This window comes from Chionomys nivalis, chromosome 14 (genome assembly GCF_950005125.1).
Source record: "Chionomys nivalis chromosome 14, mChiNiv1.1, whole genome shotgun sequence".
Classification (NCBI taxonomy): domain Eukaryota; kingdom Metazoa; phylum Chordata; class Mammalia; order Rodentia; family Cricetidae; genus Chionomys; species Chionomys nivalis.
Window position 1 is genome coordinate 10,324,109 of NC_080099.1, and position 21,507 is coordinate 10,345,615.

Below are 21,507 nucleotides of genomic sequence, written 5' to 3' on the forward strand. Positions count from 1 at the left end.
TTCCCCAGAGTGTATGACTGTAAACCCTGTCTGTTCCAAGCCACTGGCTTCCTGGTAATTTGTCATGGTAGCAGGAAGAAACTCCTATACCCCCAAATAAGGCAAACGGAACAATAAAGTGTCAATGGTTCCAGTCTCCATAAGACAGACAATCTAGTTCTGACAACTAGATGTCCCCTGAGAGTGACACCGAGTTCTTTAGGAGGGTGGAGGTGCGGGCATCCCAGGAAAGAAACAGTGGCAAGAGCAGCCAGTACTCTCAACTGCTGAGCCATCTCTCCAGGCGTTGAGGTTCTCATTGTCAATTCATTTTCCCTGCCTGGGATAACGTGAAAAGTAAGGATCCCCGCATGGAAACAGGTGCATATCACACAAGAAAGGAGAAACGCAAAGACCCCCTCCAGCTCAGTTAGAGCCTGACTGAAGTCACAGGCATCCCGCCTCCTACCAGTGCTTGCAGAAGGGGACAACCCATGCAGGGAGTGGGGGTTCTGGGTTGAATACAGGACATTAGTTTTAGGGCCTCCCATCCAGAATTCCATTAGTTCATCACATCCCCCCACCTCCATTTTGAAAACTAGAAACTACAACCCCAGAATCCAACAACCTGCTTGAAGGTATAGAGCTAGAGAGGTTAGGGTCCCCGAATAGTGAAGGTGGTCTTCAGGTGGCAGCAGAGAACAAGGACAGGGGAGAAGGACTCAGAGAGCAGAGCCGCGGAGGCAGCAGATGCACCTCCAGGAGCTCCCTTACCGGAAGACAAAGTCGGCACTGTTGATCTCCTTCCCGCAGCCGCTGTTCTTCAAGATGCCTCCATTGCCTACCACGGCGCACTTCTTAAACTGAGATCGGTAGTAGGGCATTTCCTGGAGAGGCACATGCAGGGTGTCACAGCCAGTGCCCCCCCACTTCATCTGAGGCTTCACCTCTGCCCCCAAAAATATCCCCTCTGTGAGCTCTACCTGCTGAGGCAGCCTTGTCTGGACTGTGAGAGAAAGGGGAACTCCACCTGCATATGAGGAGGGGGCGAAAGAGACCCTGCATTGGGTGACCCCTCCCATTTCTGTCTGCAGGCCTGCTATGCCCCCAGCACCCGCCAGCCAACCAATCGCTGACGGTACCACATTGCACCAAGAATTAGCCTCAATCAGAAGGAGCTGCCGTGGCCCTCTGTGACACACTTGAGTCTGTGGCTCACTTTCCCTGTGGGGACAGGTCCAGGGGACCAGGACAGGGAGAGCACTGGGGTCTCAAAGTCAATGGGGAGCGAAACAGAATGAGCCACAGTAGTCTTAGGAGAAGTCATTGAGGGTTTCTTGTGTTTCCCATGAGTGTGTCCTACAGGTGCAAATCAAGAACTTTCTGGAAACAGTCCTTCCTAGGCTCCATCCAATAGCCACAGAAAAGAATCTCTGGGTGGGCAAGGGGCTGGAAAGCTGACCATTTAAAACCCCAGAGGCACTGCTATGCTAAGGGAGGGCTGGAGAGTCATGGCTATGGGCCACATCTGGTCTACCACCTGTTTTTGTATGGCCAGCAATCTGAGAATAACATTTATAGTTTTAAACAGTCTGAAGCCACTCAAATAAGACATGTGACGTGTGAAAGCTACATTCACTTTCTGAAATCCGTGCAACTAAGACGAAGCCTCTTCTTCAGTTTACTCGTGACAGTGACTACTCTCGTGACCACTGTCATGACCACTGCAGCGCTGGGACCATGGTGGCAAGTAGTGATGGTGATGATGCCACCTACAAGGCCACTTACTATTCGGTCCTTTCCAGAGAAAGGTGTGGAGACCCTGCTGTATCTCCTGACCTCAGCAATTCATGCCCTGGCTCTCCAAGGACCCGCAAGCCAGCCCAGGCTATGTCACATGCTGCTGTGACCTGCTTAAGAAGAAAGTTTACCTGCCACACCGTGCAAAGCTCACCTAGTGAAGGTGACTCAACGCCATTACTGTACTGTAACTTCAGATCATTGCTGAGTCCAAATCTTGCCTGGTCACTCTGGTACCAGCAATAAAACAGACATCCAGAGAGACTCTGTTTTCATCTTGTTAGCACCTCCCCTGACCCCCTAAAATATGCAGGGTATCCCCGAGCTCTCCTCCAGAACATAAGCATGAACACGCCCTTGCCACCCGCCTCTCTGCTGATGCCACAGCACCTCAGCATCACAGAACCATCTGAACCAGTCAAAAGTACGATGTCTGCATCCCTTTCTCCAAGAGTCCAGAATTTGGAGCTTCCTATCAGCCTCGGTGATCTGAATGGGCCATAGGTGTGGACCCCCCATGGGCAGGGAGCAACTATACTATCAGTGACCAGTCCCCCTCCACACAACATCTCTGATATCATAGATGTATTATTAGTAGTTAGTGGTTGCTAGGGAGGGAGAAACATTTTCTTCAGCAACCCCAATAAAACCCACTGAGGGCCGGGCGGTGGTGGCGCACGCCTTTAATCCCAGCACTTGGGAGGCAGAGGCAGGCGGATCTCTGTGAGTTCGAGACCAGCCTGGTCTACAAGAGCTAGTTCCAGGACAGGCTCCAAAACCACAGAGAAACCCTGTCTCAAAAACAAAAACAAAAAAAAAAAAAAAAAAAAAAAACCCACTGAGTTACAGAGAAAAAAGGATGAGAGGGGGCTCATTGGGAAAGAGAAGAGGCATGGGAAGGGAATAAGAGAAGGTGGTGATAGAAGTGGCGGGAATATGATCAAAATACATTACAGCCATGCATGAAAATGGCATAATAAAATCAATTATTACGTGTAACTATTAAATGTTAAGAAGAGGCATTCTTACACTATGACTCCAAGTTTATCTGATGTGGCTGACATTCAGGCCTAGCTCTGTCCTGGGCCTGCTTTCTGGTGTTCATACACTTTGAATGGTTTTTTTCTTGTGCCTTCCTCAACTGAGTGATCAAGGTATAATTAATCCCTCTTCTAGATAGCTGTGGAATGTCATCAGCACGCAAGGACAGAGGCAGAACTTTAACCTATTTTTGCCCCAAATCATACAAGCCATAGTTAGCTGGCATTGACCACCAGTTGCCTCCCAGACCACCATGTCGGGGACATACCTTGGGAAACATTTGGAAGATCTCCTGATTGATGTGGAAGAAGCCACTGGACACCACCTCATACCTGAGATTCGTCTCAATTGGCGTGTTCTTCTGGGTGGTAAAGAGAAAGCCAGGGGCGTTGCAGCACCTGGACAAGGTGGACCTGCTGGGCATGGAGACAGGAGTGACACTGGGCAGGGCAGAGAGGGGCCCCTTCCTTTCCATTCCATTCCCAGACTCACTTCCTCCCCACCCCACCCCCAGCATCCTCCTGGCACCTGGAGCTCTCTGTCTCTCTAGGGCCCAGGTTCGCTGCCTATTGGAAAGCTCCGGTAGCCATACTTCCATGATAGCTCTTGTTTTTGAAGGTTATGGCACATGCTAATCACATGCTAACCATATGCTAACCACCGGCCGTTAGTTCCCGCTGCAGGAGCAGCCTGTCTCACCACGCTAATCACATGCTAACCACCGGCCGTTAGTTCCCGCTGCAGGCACAGCCTGCCTCACCATGCAGCTATGCCACCTAAGCCTTCCTACCGCCAACTCCCCGACGTGTGCACCCCTGAAAAGTGTTCGCCAGGCACAGCTTGATCTCTTGCTTCTCTTGCCTCTCTTCTTCCTGCTGTCTCTTCCCCACTCTCCATCTGTCTGTCTGTCTGCCTGCCTGCCTCTCTCATGTCCCCACTCCAACATGGCCTTTCACTCTCTCCCTCCCACCTCCCCCAATAAATCTTGTCTACTAACTCTGTTGTTCATGGCACATTTAGTTAGTGGCATATCTTGGCAGGGACTTCCCAAAGGTACCCACTTCATTTTGCTTTTCTTTTCTTTTTTTCATTACACCTGCCTTCTCAGGCTGGAAGGAAAGCCAGGTATCAGACCCTGCAGTTCTCTAAACCTCACATGCATGGTACTCATCACAGGCTTGTTCAAACCACCTTCTGCTAGCCACATCAGTCAGGTCTTGACTGACTCCCACTCACGAACAACAAGACACCCTCCCCCCGCAAAGTTCACTATTCCAGGACGTGCATCTCTCTCTCTCTCTCTCTCTCTCTCTCTCTCTCTCTCTCTCTCTCACACACACACACACACACACACACACACATATACACACTCACACACAAACACATCTAGCAACCTGAAGCCAGAGCTCTTTAGGGTCTCAGCCTCCATGGCCAACACACAACAAAGCTCTCCCCGGTATCACACTAAACCAAGGCCTGTATGGTCACCCAAAGTGCCATCCATATCTGTCCATCAGAAGCTGACTTAGGGCAAGGGCAGGCCCAGCCTGGGGATACTGGGTTGGTACCAGATGCCTTCCTGCAGAAAGTGGAACATGGCTCCTGAAAAATGTTCCAGGAATTCAATATAGAAAGAAAAGAAGGAGGGAGGAAGGAAGGAGAAAGAGTCCTGACATTCTGATCTCAGTAACGCTCAAAGCTGAGCTGCAGAGGGATTAAACCACAGATACCAGATTTAAGGGGAGGGGGGAGCCCGAGGGAAAAGGGACTGCTGAAGCAATCTGTTTTTCTCTCTTCTCCAGGACTTTCCAGGCAGACTTTCAAAGGGTTAGGTCCTGGGCAATTTTGCTCCCTGCCTTGTAAACTAATGGGCTCTGACTGTGGCCATGGGCACAGATCACCACCTTCCTGGGTGAGCCTGGAGTATACACAGCTCCAGGTCAGTCCCCTGCATTGTCCAGGGAGCCCTGGGGAATGGACCCCCTTCTCCACAGAGCCTTGTGATCATACACACACACACACACACACACACACACACACACACACACACGCAGGCTCAGTAGGTGGTCTGGAGTACACAGAGCTCCAGGCCCAGTGCCCTCAGGGTCCAGGCAGCTCTGGGGGGTGGAACACTTTCTCCATAGAGCCCTGTGATGACCACTGACTGTTCAAGGAGGTGTGAGGTGTTCTCATGAGCGCTGGGGTGGAAACATGAGTTGGCACTCAGCATCCAGAGGCCTAGTCTCTGTTTTCTTCTCCGCGGCCCACAGATGTGGGCCCCAGGCAGGGGGCTTTCCATTCTGGGCCTCAGCTTCTTCATGTATAAAATGCAGGGGTGGGTCTTCTGTTTCTGCCCCTCTATGATTCTGTAACTCCAGCTTGTCCAAGCCAAACGGTTAAATGACTTTTTAATGATTTCACTTCTTGCTGAGAAATCTTCACTGGGAAACCAGCTGACTGCTACTCATAGAAGGGTCTTTCTGGGGGAGAACTGGATCTTTGAATGTGAGTAAGGCTTCCAAAGAAAGGCTGAAGCCTGGCAAGTGAGGGGCCACAGGTCAGCCTTACAAACCAGCATCTGGACCTTCTAGCTTTGCGGATGCAAAAACAGTCTAGTCTGTCAGCTAGAGAACACCCCATACGAAACAAGCTTGCACGTGGCTAATGTATGAACCAGCATGGCAAGCTTGCAGACAACAGAATGGAGACAGTTGCTGGTCCTCTTCTGTACCTGAAATGCCAGTGTCTCCCTCCTGCACTGCACCAGGCTCCCACCAACCTGGATGGAGGAGCTCTCCATTTTCCAGAAGTTTGAAGTGAGAGGCAACTGATGGTGCTGAGAGCTTTATGTTAGGAACACAGCAAGGTTCAATATCACCTTCTTTCCCCACACCTAAATCCACATCATATCCCTCAACCCCAGAGGGTCTCTGCTCCCACAGCCTCACCTCACAGAGCTGGCTCACAAATGGAGCTCTGTGTTCCTCTTGCTGTATCGTCTTCTGTCATGTCAACATTGTTTTAGATGGGAGTCCTCCCCCCTCCCACGCCATGAGACCTCTGTTCCAACTCAGCTTGACCCACATCCTTGCACACCACACTAACTGTTCTGCTCATGCTATTAATCGGCCTCCATGTGTTCAGCCTCCTGTGCCCTGGGGAAGTCTAGAGGGAAGAGCATAAAGTCATACTCGGGCCGGCAGATCCTGGGTCTGTTTGGCATGCCCTAGCACTTTGCCCAGGCCCAACAGAACTTTCAAAGCAGGTGGGTCTCCTCAAAGCAGGGCTAGGACTCTGCAGCTTCATGGAAGCTCCTGGTACCTGCTCATGGGGGCTCATTATATCAGTAATGTTTTTAAATATGAGCTGCTTCATACTGCTATCAACACCCCTGTAGCCTCAGCACTTGGAAGTTAGAGGAAGGATTAGGAGTTTGAAGTCAGCCTAGGCTATACAGCTAAACCCTGTCCAGAGAAAGAGAGAGGAAGGTAAGAGGAGAAGGGAGGAGAGGAGAGGAGAAGAAGGGAGGTGGGAAGGAAAGTGGAGCAGAACAAACTCCCTGGTGTGGAATCACCACAAACTGAAAGAAGACATTGATAAAGAAAACACCAAGTCCTTGGTGAAACCCACTCTTACAGCCTCCTGTGTAGGATTCCTTCACGTTAGTTGCTGTGGGACGCCCTTTGGTATGCTGTGAATATGTTTTATTACCATTGGTTTAATAAAGAAGCTGATTTGGCCAATAACCAGGCAGGGAAATCCAAACAAAGATACAGGGAAAAAGAAGGTGGAGTCGGGGAGATGCCAGCAGCCGCTGGAGGAATAACACTCCAGAACAATACCAGTAAGTCATAGGGCACGTGGTGATACACAGATTATTAGAAATGGGTTAATATATGCAAGAGCTAGCCAGTAAGAAGTCTGAGCCATTGGCCAAGCAATTATAATTAATTTTACACCTCTGAGTGATTATTTGGAAATGGCTGCAGGATGGGGCAGGACAGAGAAACCTCCAGTAACAGTCGGTAGCTTTTAGTACACTTAAACTCAAACCTGAGTGGCTGAACCAGTTTAGACACCAGCTACCAGGACCACATCAATTTTCTAGTGTAAGGTCTACCTGCTCTGAAATGATACCGCAAACTGGCAGGAGGCTAGCAATGGAGAAAACCCAAAGCTCATCATTAATGAAAAAGCATTTTGGGATGCCTCTCATCTGCTTGGTTCCCATGAGAGCCTGGAAATATAGCTACTGCCTCTCCTAGAGCTTACTATCTGTTCATTGTGGTTAACAAGCAATTTAAAAAAATCAACAACCAGGCTCAGATATTAGATAGAAGCATGGTGAACTTGGGCCTCCAAGAAGGTAAGTAGAGATGTTATGCCAGGATGGGGAGATGGGGACGATGAGACTGTAAGGGCTATGGAGGGACCTTAAACAAGCATCTCATTTCTAGGGGCCTTAGTGCACACCAGCCTGAGCTACTTGTGACAGTCCCAACCTGGTAAGGCAAGGACCACAGCAAAGCATGGGGCCGCTAGCTGACCAGGTGCTGGCCTTGCCACTGCTCACACTCCTAAGGCCCTCAGGGTCAGCTCCAGACAGATGCCCACTGAGAACCAGATGGTGGATATCTGAAGAGGTGGCAGTGGGGACGGCAAGGCATACTTGAACAGGTTGGCTTCGGAGGTGTCCATTGCCCAGTTGCATATCTGGAGGCGCTTCCACCTGTCGAACAGTTCAGACTGCTTCACCCTGTGGGAGCAGTGGGCAGAGAGCAGATAAGAAGGTCAGGTTGCACCATGTGTCACCCCTGTTTCCAAAAACTCTCCCTTCCCCTTCCCCTGGACGCCTTATCAGCTGTCGGTGTGTTACTCTGCTGTGTGCCATATCAGCCCTTGGTATGTTACTCCCCTGTATACCATATCAGCCCTTGGTATGTTACTGCCCTGTATACCGTATCAGCAGTCGGTATGTTACTCCCCCTGTGTGTCATATCAGCGGTCTGTATGTTACTCCCCCTGTATGCCATATCAGCCCTTGATATGTTACTCCCCCTGTGTGCCATATCAGTGGTCGGTATGTTACTCCCCTGTATGCCATATCAGCGGTCAGTGTGTTACCCCTCCCCCCCCGTGCCATATCAGCGGTCGGTATGTTACTTTCCTTACTCTTGATGTGAGGGCAATTCCGAGGCAAGCACAGAAACCCCAGGGTAAGCGCCAAGGCTCTTCTGTCTCTGCCCCTGTGCACTGGGATTGGAAGTGTGCGCCACCACATCTGGCTTTTTCCAAGCTAGTACTCCGTGTGTTTGCAAGGCAGGAGCTTGGCTGACTGAGCCTCTCCTCAGCCCAGACTCCCTTGAGACAGATCCAGCAGGTCTCAGTCACTGCCTTAAATCTGGTCACCTTGGATTCCAGAAACAGCAGAGCCTTGGAGACCAATCTCCTTAGGAGGGGAACCAGGACTATCCCTCTAAACAGCACCAATCATCTGAAAGACATCAGGATGCTCCCGCAATCCATGACAAGCAGGACCAGAACTGAGGTAATGATCAGCCAGCCCTGAGTTCACAGAGATTGCTCAATCATTCAAACCTCTCAGCCGACCTCAGTTCTTCCTCTATTTAGATGGTAGCCCATGTCAGAGCTCCAAGGACACGCTGAGATGCTGACGTGGTCCTCTTCCCCAGTACGATTAACCTGGGCCATATTTACTAAACTCTCTTCCTGTCTTTCCAATCCTACTTTGTTGGATTTTTGGAGAAAGTAGTTGAACCCAATCTGTTGAGAGCCCCCTCCCACTGCCCCAAGTCAGGTCCACGTCCTGGGATATTAGTACCATCTATATGCATTTGCTGGTTAGTTTTTGTCAAGTTGACACAGGTAGGGTCATCCGGGAAGAGGGAACCTCAGCTGAGAAAATACCTCCATGAGACTGACATGTGGGCAAGTCTGTGGGATATTTTCTTAATTGACGATTGATGTGGGAGGGCCCAGCTCACAGTGGGTAGTGCCACTCCTGGGCAGATAGTACTGGATGGTATAAGGGAGCAGGCTGAGCAAGCCGTGGAGAGCAAGCCAATAACCAGCACCCTTCCATGGCCTCTGCATCAGCTCCTGCTTTGAATTTCTGCCTTGTTTCCCACAATGATGTGCTGTTCCCCGGAACTGTAAGATGAATTGGAATTGAAGCCTTTCCTCCCCAAGCTGCTTTTGTCCATCATAGCAATAGAAAACAAACCATGATCAACATGAGCCTTCACCTCCTCCCTCCTCACCGTTCTTCACCGTAGACAGTGTCTAAGCTTGAAGGCCAAGCCCTCGGTGCCACCCGTGTTCCTCCCTGTCCCTATTGCCTTCGCCTCTTCTTAGTTATTTCTTCCTGTTGCAGTTAAGGTGTTCCCCATTCCCAGGCTATGTCACTAGGGACAAGTCACTACCAAGCTCCTGTGTCTGCATGTGTGGAACAAGCTGTCCCAGCCCTTGTCACCACCTAAGAGATTCTTTTTATGGTCACCAGGCGGTAGGGATTCTTTACATTTCCGCAGTGTTAGCCCTTTGTGAGTGGGGCACAGAGGCAGATCAAATGAGAGAAGAATACGTACAAGAGGACCAGCTTCCCAAAGTGTGTCCCGTGGAACTCTAGCGCAATGTGATGCCACGTGAGACGTCTATAAAGATGAGACTTCCCTACAGTTTAACCCAATTTTAAAATATTTTTAATCCCAAATACATTTATGAGCAAATGTATTTGGAAAAGCTGAGTTAAAGTCTAATATTTTCTTCTACCCTGAGATTCCCTGGATCATTTAATAGGTTCTCCTATATTGTCTCTTTCAGGAAAGGAATATTGCACACATCACTTTCCAGGGATACTGGACCATGGAGTATTTCCACTGGAAATGCAGGACAGAGTGAACCTTGCACCCTGGCCCAGGCAGGCCAGGACTTCTCTTGCTTAGGGCTAGGCAATGGGAGCCTTTTGGAACTCACAGGCCCACGACTCTGGATCTGAAAGGGGTCCTTAATGGAGGCTGTCCCAGCACCACCATGGCTGGAAAGTGGCTAGCCCCCAGGAGCACTGGGTTCACCTCTTCGTTTAACAGGAACTAGTGACATTTGTCCCCAAACATGGCCAATCACTCACTGCCTACAGACCTAAGCTTGGGTTATTCTGTTTAATGTTGTTAAAACAAAATACTCTTGGCTGAGCACTTACAAAGGAAAAGATCTATTTATAGTTTCAGAAGTTGAAAGTTCCGGATCAGATGACCTCATCAGCTTAGCCTCTGGCGAGGGTACCAACAGCTGTCACCCGACAGGGCAGAAAGCTTAAAAGAGTCAGGAGTCAGATTTAATCTTTTATAGCAATGTAATATCTGTGTGTGTGTGTTTGTGTGTGTGTGTGTATGTGTGTGCATGAGTGTGTTCATGTCTGCACACGTGCATTCAGATGCACAAGCATTGTGTGTGTGGAGACAGCAGCAGCTGTCTTCCTCAGTCACATTCCACCTCATTTTGGGGGTCAGTGTCTCTCACCGGACCTGGAGCTCACCAGTTCAGCTAGACTAGCCAGCCAGAGGAGATCCAGGGGTCTTCCTGCCCCACCCCTCCAGCCCTGGAGTTACAGGTGCACGTCACGACACCTAGCTTCATGCTTATATGGTTTTACCAAATGAGCCATCTCCCCAGCCCTGTAGCCTAGTCTTGAGGAAACTTATTCATTCTGTGAGACCATCTTTAATCTCTTCTAAGGGTGATGCCCCCAATGATCTAAATGCCTCCCTCTAGGCCTCACTTCTTAAAGGCCCACCACCTCAAGCTTCGAGGACATAAACCCCTTGGGGGGTAAACAACATCCAAACCACAACACCCTTCAACTAGGGAATTGTGAGGAGGGGGTGGGCCTGAGGGAAGGAGGTGGTGTCCTCACCTACCAAAGCAGAAGATCTAGGAATGTAGTTGATGGGGTGTGGGGTGGGGTAAGGGGGTCCCCAGCAGCATGCATACATTCCTGAAGAGGGTAAGGAGGGTAGACAGAAGAAACAGCTGAGAATCATGGGAACGGAGCTAGGATGAGAAGGCTGGACTGACTGTGAGTTTTATAGTACTAGAAGCTTCTGTGATTTACATCATCACAGTGCCAGTCTCTCTGCCCTCCCGAGTTCTCCCATGTCTCCAGGGCCTATGGTGACTTCCTACTCCGTTTGCACTCCATTCTCATCTGCTTTCTTCACCACCTGCTCTTTGTACAAGTGCGGGCTGAGTCCATGTGGTGTCCGAGATCCCTGAGCTATGGCCTGACTGCACTGAACCCTGACCTGGCAGAACACACAGGTTTTTGAAAGCCTTCTAAGCTGAGCTTCAAGAGGCATGAAGGACTTCCCAGGTCAGAGAGGGGGGCTTTTTTTGCCAGCGGCCATGGCTTCTAGCCACTCTGTTTGGCCTCATTGCTGCACTCTGCACCAAGTCCAGCCCAGAAGGGTAGGGAAGGAAGCCAGAGAGGCTGCAACAGGAGTTCTCAAGCAAAACCCCCGTGGGTTTGAACATGGGCAGCAACTGAAGGTTTGCCTTTAAAAAGAGACACTCAAATGACTAGAATCAAACATAAATAATTTGAACAAGAATCAGCAACAAACATTGTCCTGCCAGATAATCTCAGAGTAATTCATGGTGCCTCAGACACTGTCAGGAAGTAGGGCACTCTCCCTCTGGGGGTTTCTGGATAACTCATTTTTACCATTGATTTGAAAAATTTTGGATCAAAAATATTTCTATGGGAATCACACATCTTGTGTCCTCAGACAAAATACCCATTCACGCTCTGTGTGCTGGAAGGAACATGTGTGCCTCCACCCAGCTTCCTCCATCCACAGAAGGGATTTGACCTTTTCCTTATTATTCAGGTCAGTCTTGCTGTGATGCAGGTTGTGGGATGAAGCTGGAGCTCAGCAAAATCTGAGAGTGCCCAGCTAATAACAGGACAACCTGGACAGAAACCAGCCTCTGAGTTCTCTGACATCTCCCATGGAGGACCACAAACCCTCAGTAACCCTCAGTTTAGGAATTAACCAGGAAGGGGGGCACCGGGCTTGCCATTGCCTGACACACCACAGATTGCCACAACTGACACCCTGTGGGTGGCCTAGTCTGGCTTGTACTCCTTACTATATTTCTACAACTCAAGTCCCCAGACGAGACAGCTGTCATGGAAGAGAGAGCCTAACAAGACTGACTAAGTCTGAGGCCACCAGCTGGGATTGCTGTTCATCCCAGGAGTCCATCCTGAGGAGTGAGACAAGGTATCCTGAGGACAGATGAGAACTCATGCAACTATGAAAAGACCAATACATCACCAAAAAAGAGCCTATGATCCACTGATGTGGAATGTCCTTTTGTATGCTGTGAATATGTTTTATTACCATTGGTTAATAAAGAAGCTGATTTGGCCAATAGCCAGGCAGGAAATTCAAGCAAAGATAAAGGGAAAAAGAAGGCAGATTTAGAGAGATGCCAGCAGCTGCCAAAGAAGCAAGATGTGAGGTAATGCCACAGCCATGTGGCAATAGATAGATTAATAGAAATGGGTTGATTTAAGATGTAATGAATAATAAGCCTGAGCTAATTGGCCAAACAATTTGTAACAACTATTAAGCCTCTGAGTGTTTACTCATGAACTGGTGGGTGGAAGAGAAACCTCTAGTTACAAGGGACAACAGTGATCACAGGCACAGGGAAATCCGAGGTTGTTCTTCACATCCCCACAAGTCTTCCTCTGTAGGTTCAAACAAAAGTATCTTGGTAATTTCTCATCTGGTCTCTAAGTATCAGCTGTAACAGGAACTCTTATTGGCTGAATTGTGTCTCCCCAAAATTCACATGTGGAAGTCCTAACGTCAGTGTGACTGTATTTGGGGAAGGGGTCTGTAAAATCTAAACTAGATGGGAATGAAGTCACTGGAGTGGGCCCTGGTCCAGTATGACTGGTGTTCTTGTAAGAAGAGCATGAGACGTAAGACACAGACAGACACAGTGAAAGGATGGCCATGAACGAATCAGGAAGGAAGGCTCTAGGACCCCTGCTCTTTATTCTCCTGCCTCCAGAACATGGAGGAAAAACTTACTCATCAGGGGTTAAAGAGATGGCTTAGCAGGATAAGCACTTCCCTGCAAGCATGAAGAGTAGAGTTCAGAAAATGCTGGTCAGGCACAGTGGCCTGCCTGTAACTCCAGCCTCAGAAGGCTAAGACGGAGGATTCCTACAGCACATGGACTAGCAAGGCCAGTCATACCACGGAGATCTGGGCTTGATAAGAGCTCTTACCTCAATAAATAAGACGGAAGAGCAATAGAGGATGATCCTTGACATTGACATCTAGCCTCCAATGCATGCACATACAGAAAAAGAAAAGAAACTAAATGACTTGATAGTGGAATTTTGTGGTGGTGGCCCCAGAAAACTGATGCGGGGTTCAACAACATCATACAGAAGATCTGGAGGCAGAAGGATGAGAAGTCATGAAGACAGTTTACATGCTTCCTCGGCATTTCCAGTCCAGACCTTGAAGTGCCCGTGAAGAAATTATACGTTTTCTAATTTAAAAGTTAACTGTTCTTCCTTTGAAAACTCCAAGAAATATTGCCAACAAGAGCTCTCTGGGATCCCAGTCAAACATATAAAGGCCTCAAATATTTTAATTCTGAGAAAAGATAATCAGGGACCTTCTGCTTCTGAATTAAGCCCCCAACTAAGGTCTGGGTAGGCGTTGTCATGTAACTCCTTGGAAGCATTCCAAAACATCTATCAGACCACACTCCTAGGCACTGCCTCAAATCCTATCCACAGGGCCCCAAGGTCCTCAGGAAAGGATCCGGGTGCACCATGACTCCTGTGGTGCCACCGCTTCTGTCTTCCCCTCACATGCTGACCCACAGCTGCTCTGGTCCTGCAGCTCCAGGACCCAGCAGCATCCTTCCTGTCTCAAGACCTCATATGGACTGGCCCATTTGTGATCTTCTTATCCTAGTTAACAACTATCACCCTACAGACCAGAACTTTCTCCACCCTTCCTCAGCAAACCTTTGCCTGGCATCACCCATCCTAGGTCAAGTTCCCCATTACCCTAAGAGTTTGTCTCCTTAGAGTTACTCATGTCTGTTTCCCCATTGGTCTATGGACTCCCTGAGAGCTGGGACCACAGTGGTGCGTGCTCAATGAACAGCAGACAGCAGAGGGTAGCTTCATTCATCTCTAGAAAGGACACATAGATCACCGATCATGACAGGGCCATAGTCAATACAAATAATCCAGCTGGGCTATCTCAAGGCCTTACTCCTGAGACTTTCAGCAGCTGCATACGGAGGCTGCTAGTTTGGACCTTATGCATCTCCTAAAAGCTTTTGTGTTGAGGGCTGTTTCTCAGGGTGATGCTATGGGGAGCGTGGGGGACCTTTAGGAGGCAAGGCCATGTGGAAGGTCTCAAGGTTATTAGGACTGGCCCTTGAAGGCACCAGTGGGAACCTGGTCTTTTTCTCTTTCTGCTTGGTCATGAAGACAGCAGCTTTGCTCTCTCTCCTGCTCCCTGCGATGGCACACTTCCTCCTCAACACAGCCACCAAAGCAGTGGGCCTGCTCACCTTGTGAGGACCTGGCTTTGCAGACTCCATTTTAAAGAAGGGGATTCATCTTAAGCCATATGGTGACTGGGAGCCTACCTCAGTACCAGGGATGTGCTGCGATAGTGAAATTTGTATGTATACCCTAGAAATAGCCAATTAAGGAGCTAAGGAGCAGGCTCATAAAATTTAACGAGGTCCAGATGTTTTCTGCAGACACCCTAGTCCTCACAGACATCCTGACAGCAATTTAGGGTCCTTGGTTAACAGTCTGCACCCAAAGTTTGATCAATGATTTCAGAAATCGTCTTACTCTGTACCCCCTTCACTCAATCCTAAGACCCCAAAACATGTATCCACCCTCCTTGCAGCTGTTCCCCTTTAAAAACTCTCCTCTCCCCAGCTCGGGGCCTCACTCTCTCCTCACCCACTGCATTAATGTGTTGGAAGAGTGTGATCCTCACTCGAACGGAAAGAAAGAGAGTGGAATAGCCACACTTACTGAGTGCCGCTGCTGCCCCCACTGCAGCCCCCCAGTCGACACCTGCTATCTGTTTTACAAACTATTTCCACCAGTCGGCAGCAATGCCTAAGAAGTAGATAACGCCACCTCCATTTTATAAGTTAGGAAAGGCTCAGAGAAATTAAGTAATTTATTTGCCTGATAATTAGAGCAGGCAAGGTCCAGAATTAGCTTTCGGTCCCAGGCCTGCCTTAACCCAAAGTTTATACTTTCTCCATGACTCACACTACCTGGCTTCTGACTGCCAGCCATGGGCAGAGTCCTTGGGATCATGTCAGAGGGCCATGAGTTGATATAAGTATCTAACGTCACCTCTGTATAAATTTTATTTTGTCCACGTCTAGATGTAATTGTTTCTAAATACATTCAGACCCTGGCATAACTACCATCCAGACACCCCAGGTAGATCTTCTGGCTTCCAGGGAGTCATAACAAGAGAAAGAAGACTGAACTGAATGGCCAGCTGGGAGGCTCAGGTCTTCCTCCCACTGGCTGGACGAGCACTGCAGACGATGGACTACGGGATGGGATGGGATGGGATGGGATGGGATGGGATGGGATGGGATGGGATGGGATGGATTGAGACGGGATGGTTGAAGGAATCTCCACACAGAGATATTGTTTGTGCACCAACATGCTGCAAGGATACACTAGACCTTCAGGAACTAGAACGGGGTGAGAGAGAGATACTTCACCGCATACCATTTTGTGACACTTCTTGGATTTTGCATCAAATAATTGACAAATCAAAACTTTCAAAGAAATTAAAATTGTCAAAGACAGCATCAAGTGGGCCAGGCTTAACCCAACTGTAACACTGAATTTCAGGTCCGACAGTCCAGGGCCTCTTAGATTTCTACCCAAAAGGAGCCCTGCAATGATAATCAAGGCCGCTGGTAACTGAGCTGGGGACTTTCACACCCCGTCAACAGAGGTGACCTTGCAAACTTGGCCTTGGTGATCAAACAGCTTCCAGAGCCTTCTAATGCCAGTAGAAGGTCTAATTTCCAGGCTATGATGTCTACCTTGTGTTTCTTGTCCCCTTCAGCTCTGGGGACACCCCACCCCGCCTCCACATGCAACTTGTACCCACTCCCAGCCCAGGCAGAGCACACTCACATGGACAGCACCTTCACGTCCAGGATCTCCTGCCTCAGCTCCAGGCATCTCGTGGAGTTAAATTCTAAAGGCCCCTTGTAAAATTCAAAGTACCTGAGAACCAACAGAGACAAAGGTTACATAGAGAAGCAGCCCGGGTTTTCTAGGACCTGCCAAGGGTCCTTCTGTGAGAAGGAGTTCATCCTAGTCCAACAAATAAAACCAACTAACCCATCCCATCACAGGACCCAGTAGGGGGCTGGCTCTAGGTAGGAGCAACCTTACTGCACTGTAAGTGTGTATAGGAACAAAGCCCACTTGGGCAACACTGAAAGGTGGTCACAGGCTTCATTGCAAAACTGTGAGGGAGGAGAGGGGGTGGGCTTTATGCACTCTGATCAGACAGAGTGGGGGACCGGCAGCACCCAGCAGCCAATCTGGGAGGCAGGCAGTAAGTTACCACATCATTTCCTGCTCTTTCTGTCTTTCTCTGACTCTTAAGACAACGTCCTATGACACAGCCACAGGCAGAGCTCAGATTGCCCCAGATTTTTCCATTTACAAAGCATTTCCATTCCCATCTGCTCCCGTAGCGCTCTTGTTCATGCCGCGCTGTCTCGGAGACATGACCGCTCTTGCCCCGTCTGTTTACCACAAGAGCTGGTATACCCACAGCCCTGGAGTCCAGAGTCACCTTCCTGGGCAGAAGCCAGGTGATCCTTTCTTCAGGGGTCTCTCCCACTTCCAAGCCAGGAATGTGGGATCCCAAGACCGCCGCAGTCATGACTCAAGAGTATATGGACTGCCACACTAATCATGGGTTCACTAGTCTCCTAAGAAGTAACCTCAAGAATCAGAAGCAAAAAAGGCACCTAGAGCCATCACAGAGCCAGAACCAAGTGCTGGAAACATAGGCATCCTTGGAGCAGTCTTAGCATCTCCAACCATGGCAGCAGCTACCACATATGCACCCTATTTCCAAGCCAATGCTACAGACAAGAGTATGAGAGTAGAATGTTTGTCTAACGTGCTCAAGGCCACAAAAATAGACCCCCAAAAAATGTTCTATTCAATGGATTGTCTCCTAATTCCAAAATAAGTTGGCTCCATTTCTTTATGTCATAAAAGAACTAAGCAGAGCTCTTAAGCGCGTTCTCTCTCGCGCGCGCGTTCTCTCTCTCTCTCTCTCTCTCTCTCTCTCTCTCTCTCTCTCTCTCTCCAAAGTCAGCTTCAGAACCTAGATCAAAGGCCTGCTCCTTTCTCTCTCTCTCTCTCTCTCTCTCTCTCTCTCTCTCTCTCTCTCTCTCTCTCTCTCTCTCTCTCTCTCTCTCTCCAAAGTCAGCTTCAGAACCTAGATCAAAGGCCTGCTCCTTTGGGAGCACTCATGTGGCCCCTACCCCTGGGCTCTATGTTGAGGACTGCGGACCACCAGATCGTGAATTTCCTGTAAACAACTTGTTTTGTTCTGCTCTGAGCAGCCTGCAGCTGCTCTGAGCACGAGACCCTGATGGCAGAGGAATGGGTTCTAATGAGTCTGCAGCTGAAAGCTCTCAAGAGGTGGGGCGTGGCCAGCGCACTATCTAAGCTGCCCGTGAGCACAATAAAGTGGGCATTCTTGGCACTCTTGTATCAAGGATGACCCGCGTCCCCATGTCTCTGTCTGTGTATGTGTGTTTTTAAATCTCCAGGTCCCTTTCCCAAGGCTCGCATACTGTCTGGTAGTGCAGGCACTACAGCTCTACACACTGTATCTTCATTAGAACAAATAACATCATATTATCATAATCTGCCTCTGGTCTATGGCCCTTCCAAATAGTGAGCATCTCAAATGTAGCGATTATGTCCTTGTCATTTCTCTCCTATCTGTCCTACAGAAACAGGCACACTAAAGACTACATTTCCTAGACTCCTTTGAGGCTAAGGCTCTGGAGAGAATTTAGGTCCAACCAATCAGAAACATACTCATGAGACTGAGTCCAAGCTGCTCCTTGAAAAACATGAAAAGGAGCATGGGGCAGACAGAGGTGACATGGTTCTCAAACACTACAGTCATGGCAGCAGTTTGCATGATGGTCCCATTGCACAATGCCATTGCTCATGTGACGGCTCATCTTGGTTGTCAGCCTGGCTACATCTGGAATTAACTAAACTCCAAGTGGCTGGGCATACCTGTGAGAGAGCTTTTTTACTTAGACCATGTGAGGTAGGAAGATTCACTTTCAGTCTGGACCTTCTGAGGTGGAAAGGTTCACCTTTAATGTGAACCACATCTTCTAGCCCAACTTAGTCACTATTCTACTGCTGGGAGAAGACACCATGACCAAGGCAGCTCTTATAAAAGAAAGCATTTAATTGGGAACTTGGTTACAGTTTTGTCCATTATCATCATGGTAGGGAGCATGGTAACATGAAGGAAATTTCTGGAACAGAGAGGGAGAGAGAGAGAGAGAGAGAGAGAGAGAGAGAGAGAGACTGACTCTGAGCTTGGCATGGGTGTTTGAGACCTCAAAGCCCGCCCCCATTGACATACTTCCTCCAACAAGGCCACACCTCCTAGTCCTTACAAATAGTGTCACTCCCTGGTGACTAAACATTCAAATATATGAACCAATAGGGGCCATTCTTATTCAAACCACTACATTCCACTTTCTGGCCCCCATAATCTGGTAGTTATCACAGAATGCAAAATAGCATTCAGTCCAACTTTACAGTCTCAACTTTATTTCAAAGTTCAAAGTCTCTCCTGAGACTCTTGGCAATCTCTCAACTATCACTTCCTGTAAAACCAAAACCAAAAAGAACAGATCATGTACTTCCAACACACAGTGGCACAGGCTATGCATTACCATTCCAAAAGGGAGGAAAGGGGAGCATAATGAGGAAATACTGAACCAAAGTAAGACCGAAAACGAGCTGGGCAAACTCCTAACTCTGCATCTCCATCTCTGACGCCAAAGCACTCTTCAGATCCCCAACTCCACTTCTCTCGCTTGGGCTGGTTCCACACCACAGCTTTGCTTGGCAGGGATCCCACAACTCTGTCATCTCCAGCATCTTGGGATCTCCAAGGCGATCCAAGCTTCACCTTCACAACTTTACACAATGTGCTCTCTGGGCCTTCGTGCAGGGACACTCCCGACGCACACCTGGCCTCGGCATCTTTTCTTAGCTATGGAGGGAGATTCCACAACTTGTTTCTTGTATCCTTGACTCTAAAACGAGAACTATGTGGCCAAAGCTCCCAAGTTCTACCATTTGATGGGGTTGGAACTTGGCCACTTCCTTTTATTACATTTATATCAGCTTTCTGTTGGTGGCGGGTTCCTTCACGGCTGAAGCTTTTCTTCAACTCCTTTCCACAAACTGGTGAGGTGTTGCTCTGAGGTTACAACTCCCTTTATTCCACTTAGCATCAGGTTTTTCTTTAAACCTCTTATGTTCTTGAGCACTGGATTAGCTCCATTACACTTTCTGATGCTCCCTTTCTCTTCAAGCTATATGTATTGTATTGGGGTGGAATGTGGTGATTTGAATAAGAATGACCCAATAGGCTCATCAATTTTAGTCACCAGGGAGTGGCACTATTTGAAAGCATTAGGAGGATTAGATGGTGTGGCCTTGTTGGAGGAAGTGTGTCACTGGAGGTGGGCTTTGCCCAGAGTCTGTCTCTGCCTCTCTCTGGCTCTGGCTCTGGCTCTCTCTCCCCCTATGGATCAGGATGTAGCCCTCCGCTACTGCTTCATACTGCTCCCCACCATGATGAAAATGAACTAAATTTTCATCATGGACAATTCAAATGCTTTCTTTTATGAGAACCTCCCTGGTCATAGAGTCTCTTCAAAGCAACAGAACAGTGACTAAGACAGAAACTAGTACCAGGAATGGGGTGTGACTGTAACAGTCCCGACCATGATGTTTGTTGTAGGAATGTGAAGAATTTGGATAACTGGAGTAGAAAAGCTATTGAACAGTTTAAAGGGGGGGTTACTGAGCCCTCTTATTAGGAACAAGGACGACAGTGATGTTGAGAGTGATGTAGATTGTGATGGCCAGACTCAAGAGGTTTCAGAGGACAAAAATACTAGTAAATGGCCTAGAAACTGTTCTTGTGATATTTTAGAGACTAATGTGGCCGCTTTCTGCCTTTGTCCAAAAACATCTCCCTGAGGCTAAATTGAAGAGTTTGGGGTTAATGGAAGTAGTGAAGGAGATTTCAAGGCAGCCTAGTATCGACTGTGCTGTGTGGTTATTGGTAATCACTCGTATGCAGAGCTATCAGGAAAAGTAGCACGCCAGTAACTAAGCAGCACCCCTCCATGGCCTCTGTATCAGTGCCTTGGCTCCGAGTTCCAGCCCTGCGTGAATTCCTGCCCTGACTTCTTTCAATGATGAATTACAATGTGGACGTGTAAGTCAAATAAGCCATTTCCTCCCCAGTGTTCTTATGGTCATAGTGATTCCTTCCTTCCTTCCTTCCTTCCTTCCTTCCTTCCTTCCTTCCTTCCTTCCTTCCTTCCTGCCTGCCTGCCTGCCTGCCTGCCTGCCTGCCTTCCATTCATTTTTGTTTGTTTCAGGTTTTTTTCTTTGAGATAGGGTTTCTCTGTGTCCTGAAACTCACTCTATAGACCAGGCTGGCCTTGAACTCAGAGATCTGCCTGCCTCTACCAACTGCGTGCTATGATTAAAGGCGTGCGCCACCACCACTCAGCACATGGTGTTTCATCACAGCAATAGTAACCCTAACTAGAATCTAGTGTATATAAAGGTCTTGGAAGAAAGAAGCTTTTGGTCTCTGCCTGCTTGCTCTCGCTCTCACTGGCAGCTCACTCCTTCACTAGCCTTGGAGTCTCCTTCTTCATGATTCCAGGGTACACTGAAGAGCAGCTAAGACATCTGGTCTCATGGACTGAACTACTGCATCCTTGGACTGTCCACTGGTAGACAGCATTGTTGGACTAACTGGATAATAGCTTGTAAGTTACTCTAATAGATTCCATTTTATATTATATTATATTCATTCTTTCGCTACACTCATTCCATATTTCATTGTTCCACTAGATAACCCCGACTAATTCACTAAGACACTCACTCTTTTTTTCTCGAAGACTCTGAGCTAGGAGTACCCTTAATAAATCTCTTTCTCCTTGAGGCAGTTGACAAGCATTCTGTCATCTGCAACTAAGAACAAGGGGTCAGCTTGGGGCCACCACACAAGCCTGTGACCTTGGCTCTACCTCCTGCAGTTTTCCAGTCACACAGCGGAAAGTAAGGTCTGATGTCTTGCGACAGGCAGTCTCATTTGCAACTGGACCCTGCAGGTGTCACTAAGCCATTGGAACCGCAGGTTGAGTGAAGTCATGATCCTAGACTGCCACTAAGAAAAACTCCAGATACAAATGTTTGTCAATAAGCCTAGAACAGCAGTTCTCAACCTGTGGGTGGTGACT

The 21,507-nt window shown here is 48.5% G+C and overlaps 1 protein-coding gene across 2 annotated transcripts in view; it reads right to left on the minus strand.

Moving 5' to 3' along the window:
• The window catches only part of St8sia5 (ST8 alpha-N-acetyl-neuraminide alpha-2,8-sialyltransferase 5), a 61,144-nt gene that overhangs the window by 11,423 nt on the left and 28,214 nt on the right, over positions 1 to 21,507 (minus strand). For both annotated transcript variants that reach the window (XM_057788816.1, XM_057788817.1), the window contains 4 exons: positions 16,082 to 16,174; positions 7,490 to 7,576; positions 3,089 to 3,233; positions 754 to 866 (listed from right to left, as the gene is read on the minus strand). In XM_057788816.1, the coding sequence (XP_057644799.1) occupies positions 754 to 866; positions 3,089 to 3,233; positions 7,490 to 7,576; positions 16,082 to 16,174 (438 nt within the window). The remainder of the gene's footprint in view (positions 1 to 753; positions 867 to 3,088; positions 3,234 to 7,489; positions 7,577 to 16,081; positions 16,175 to 21,507) is intronic.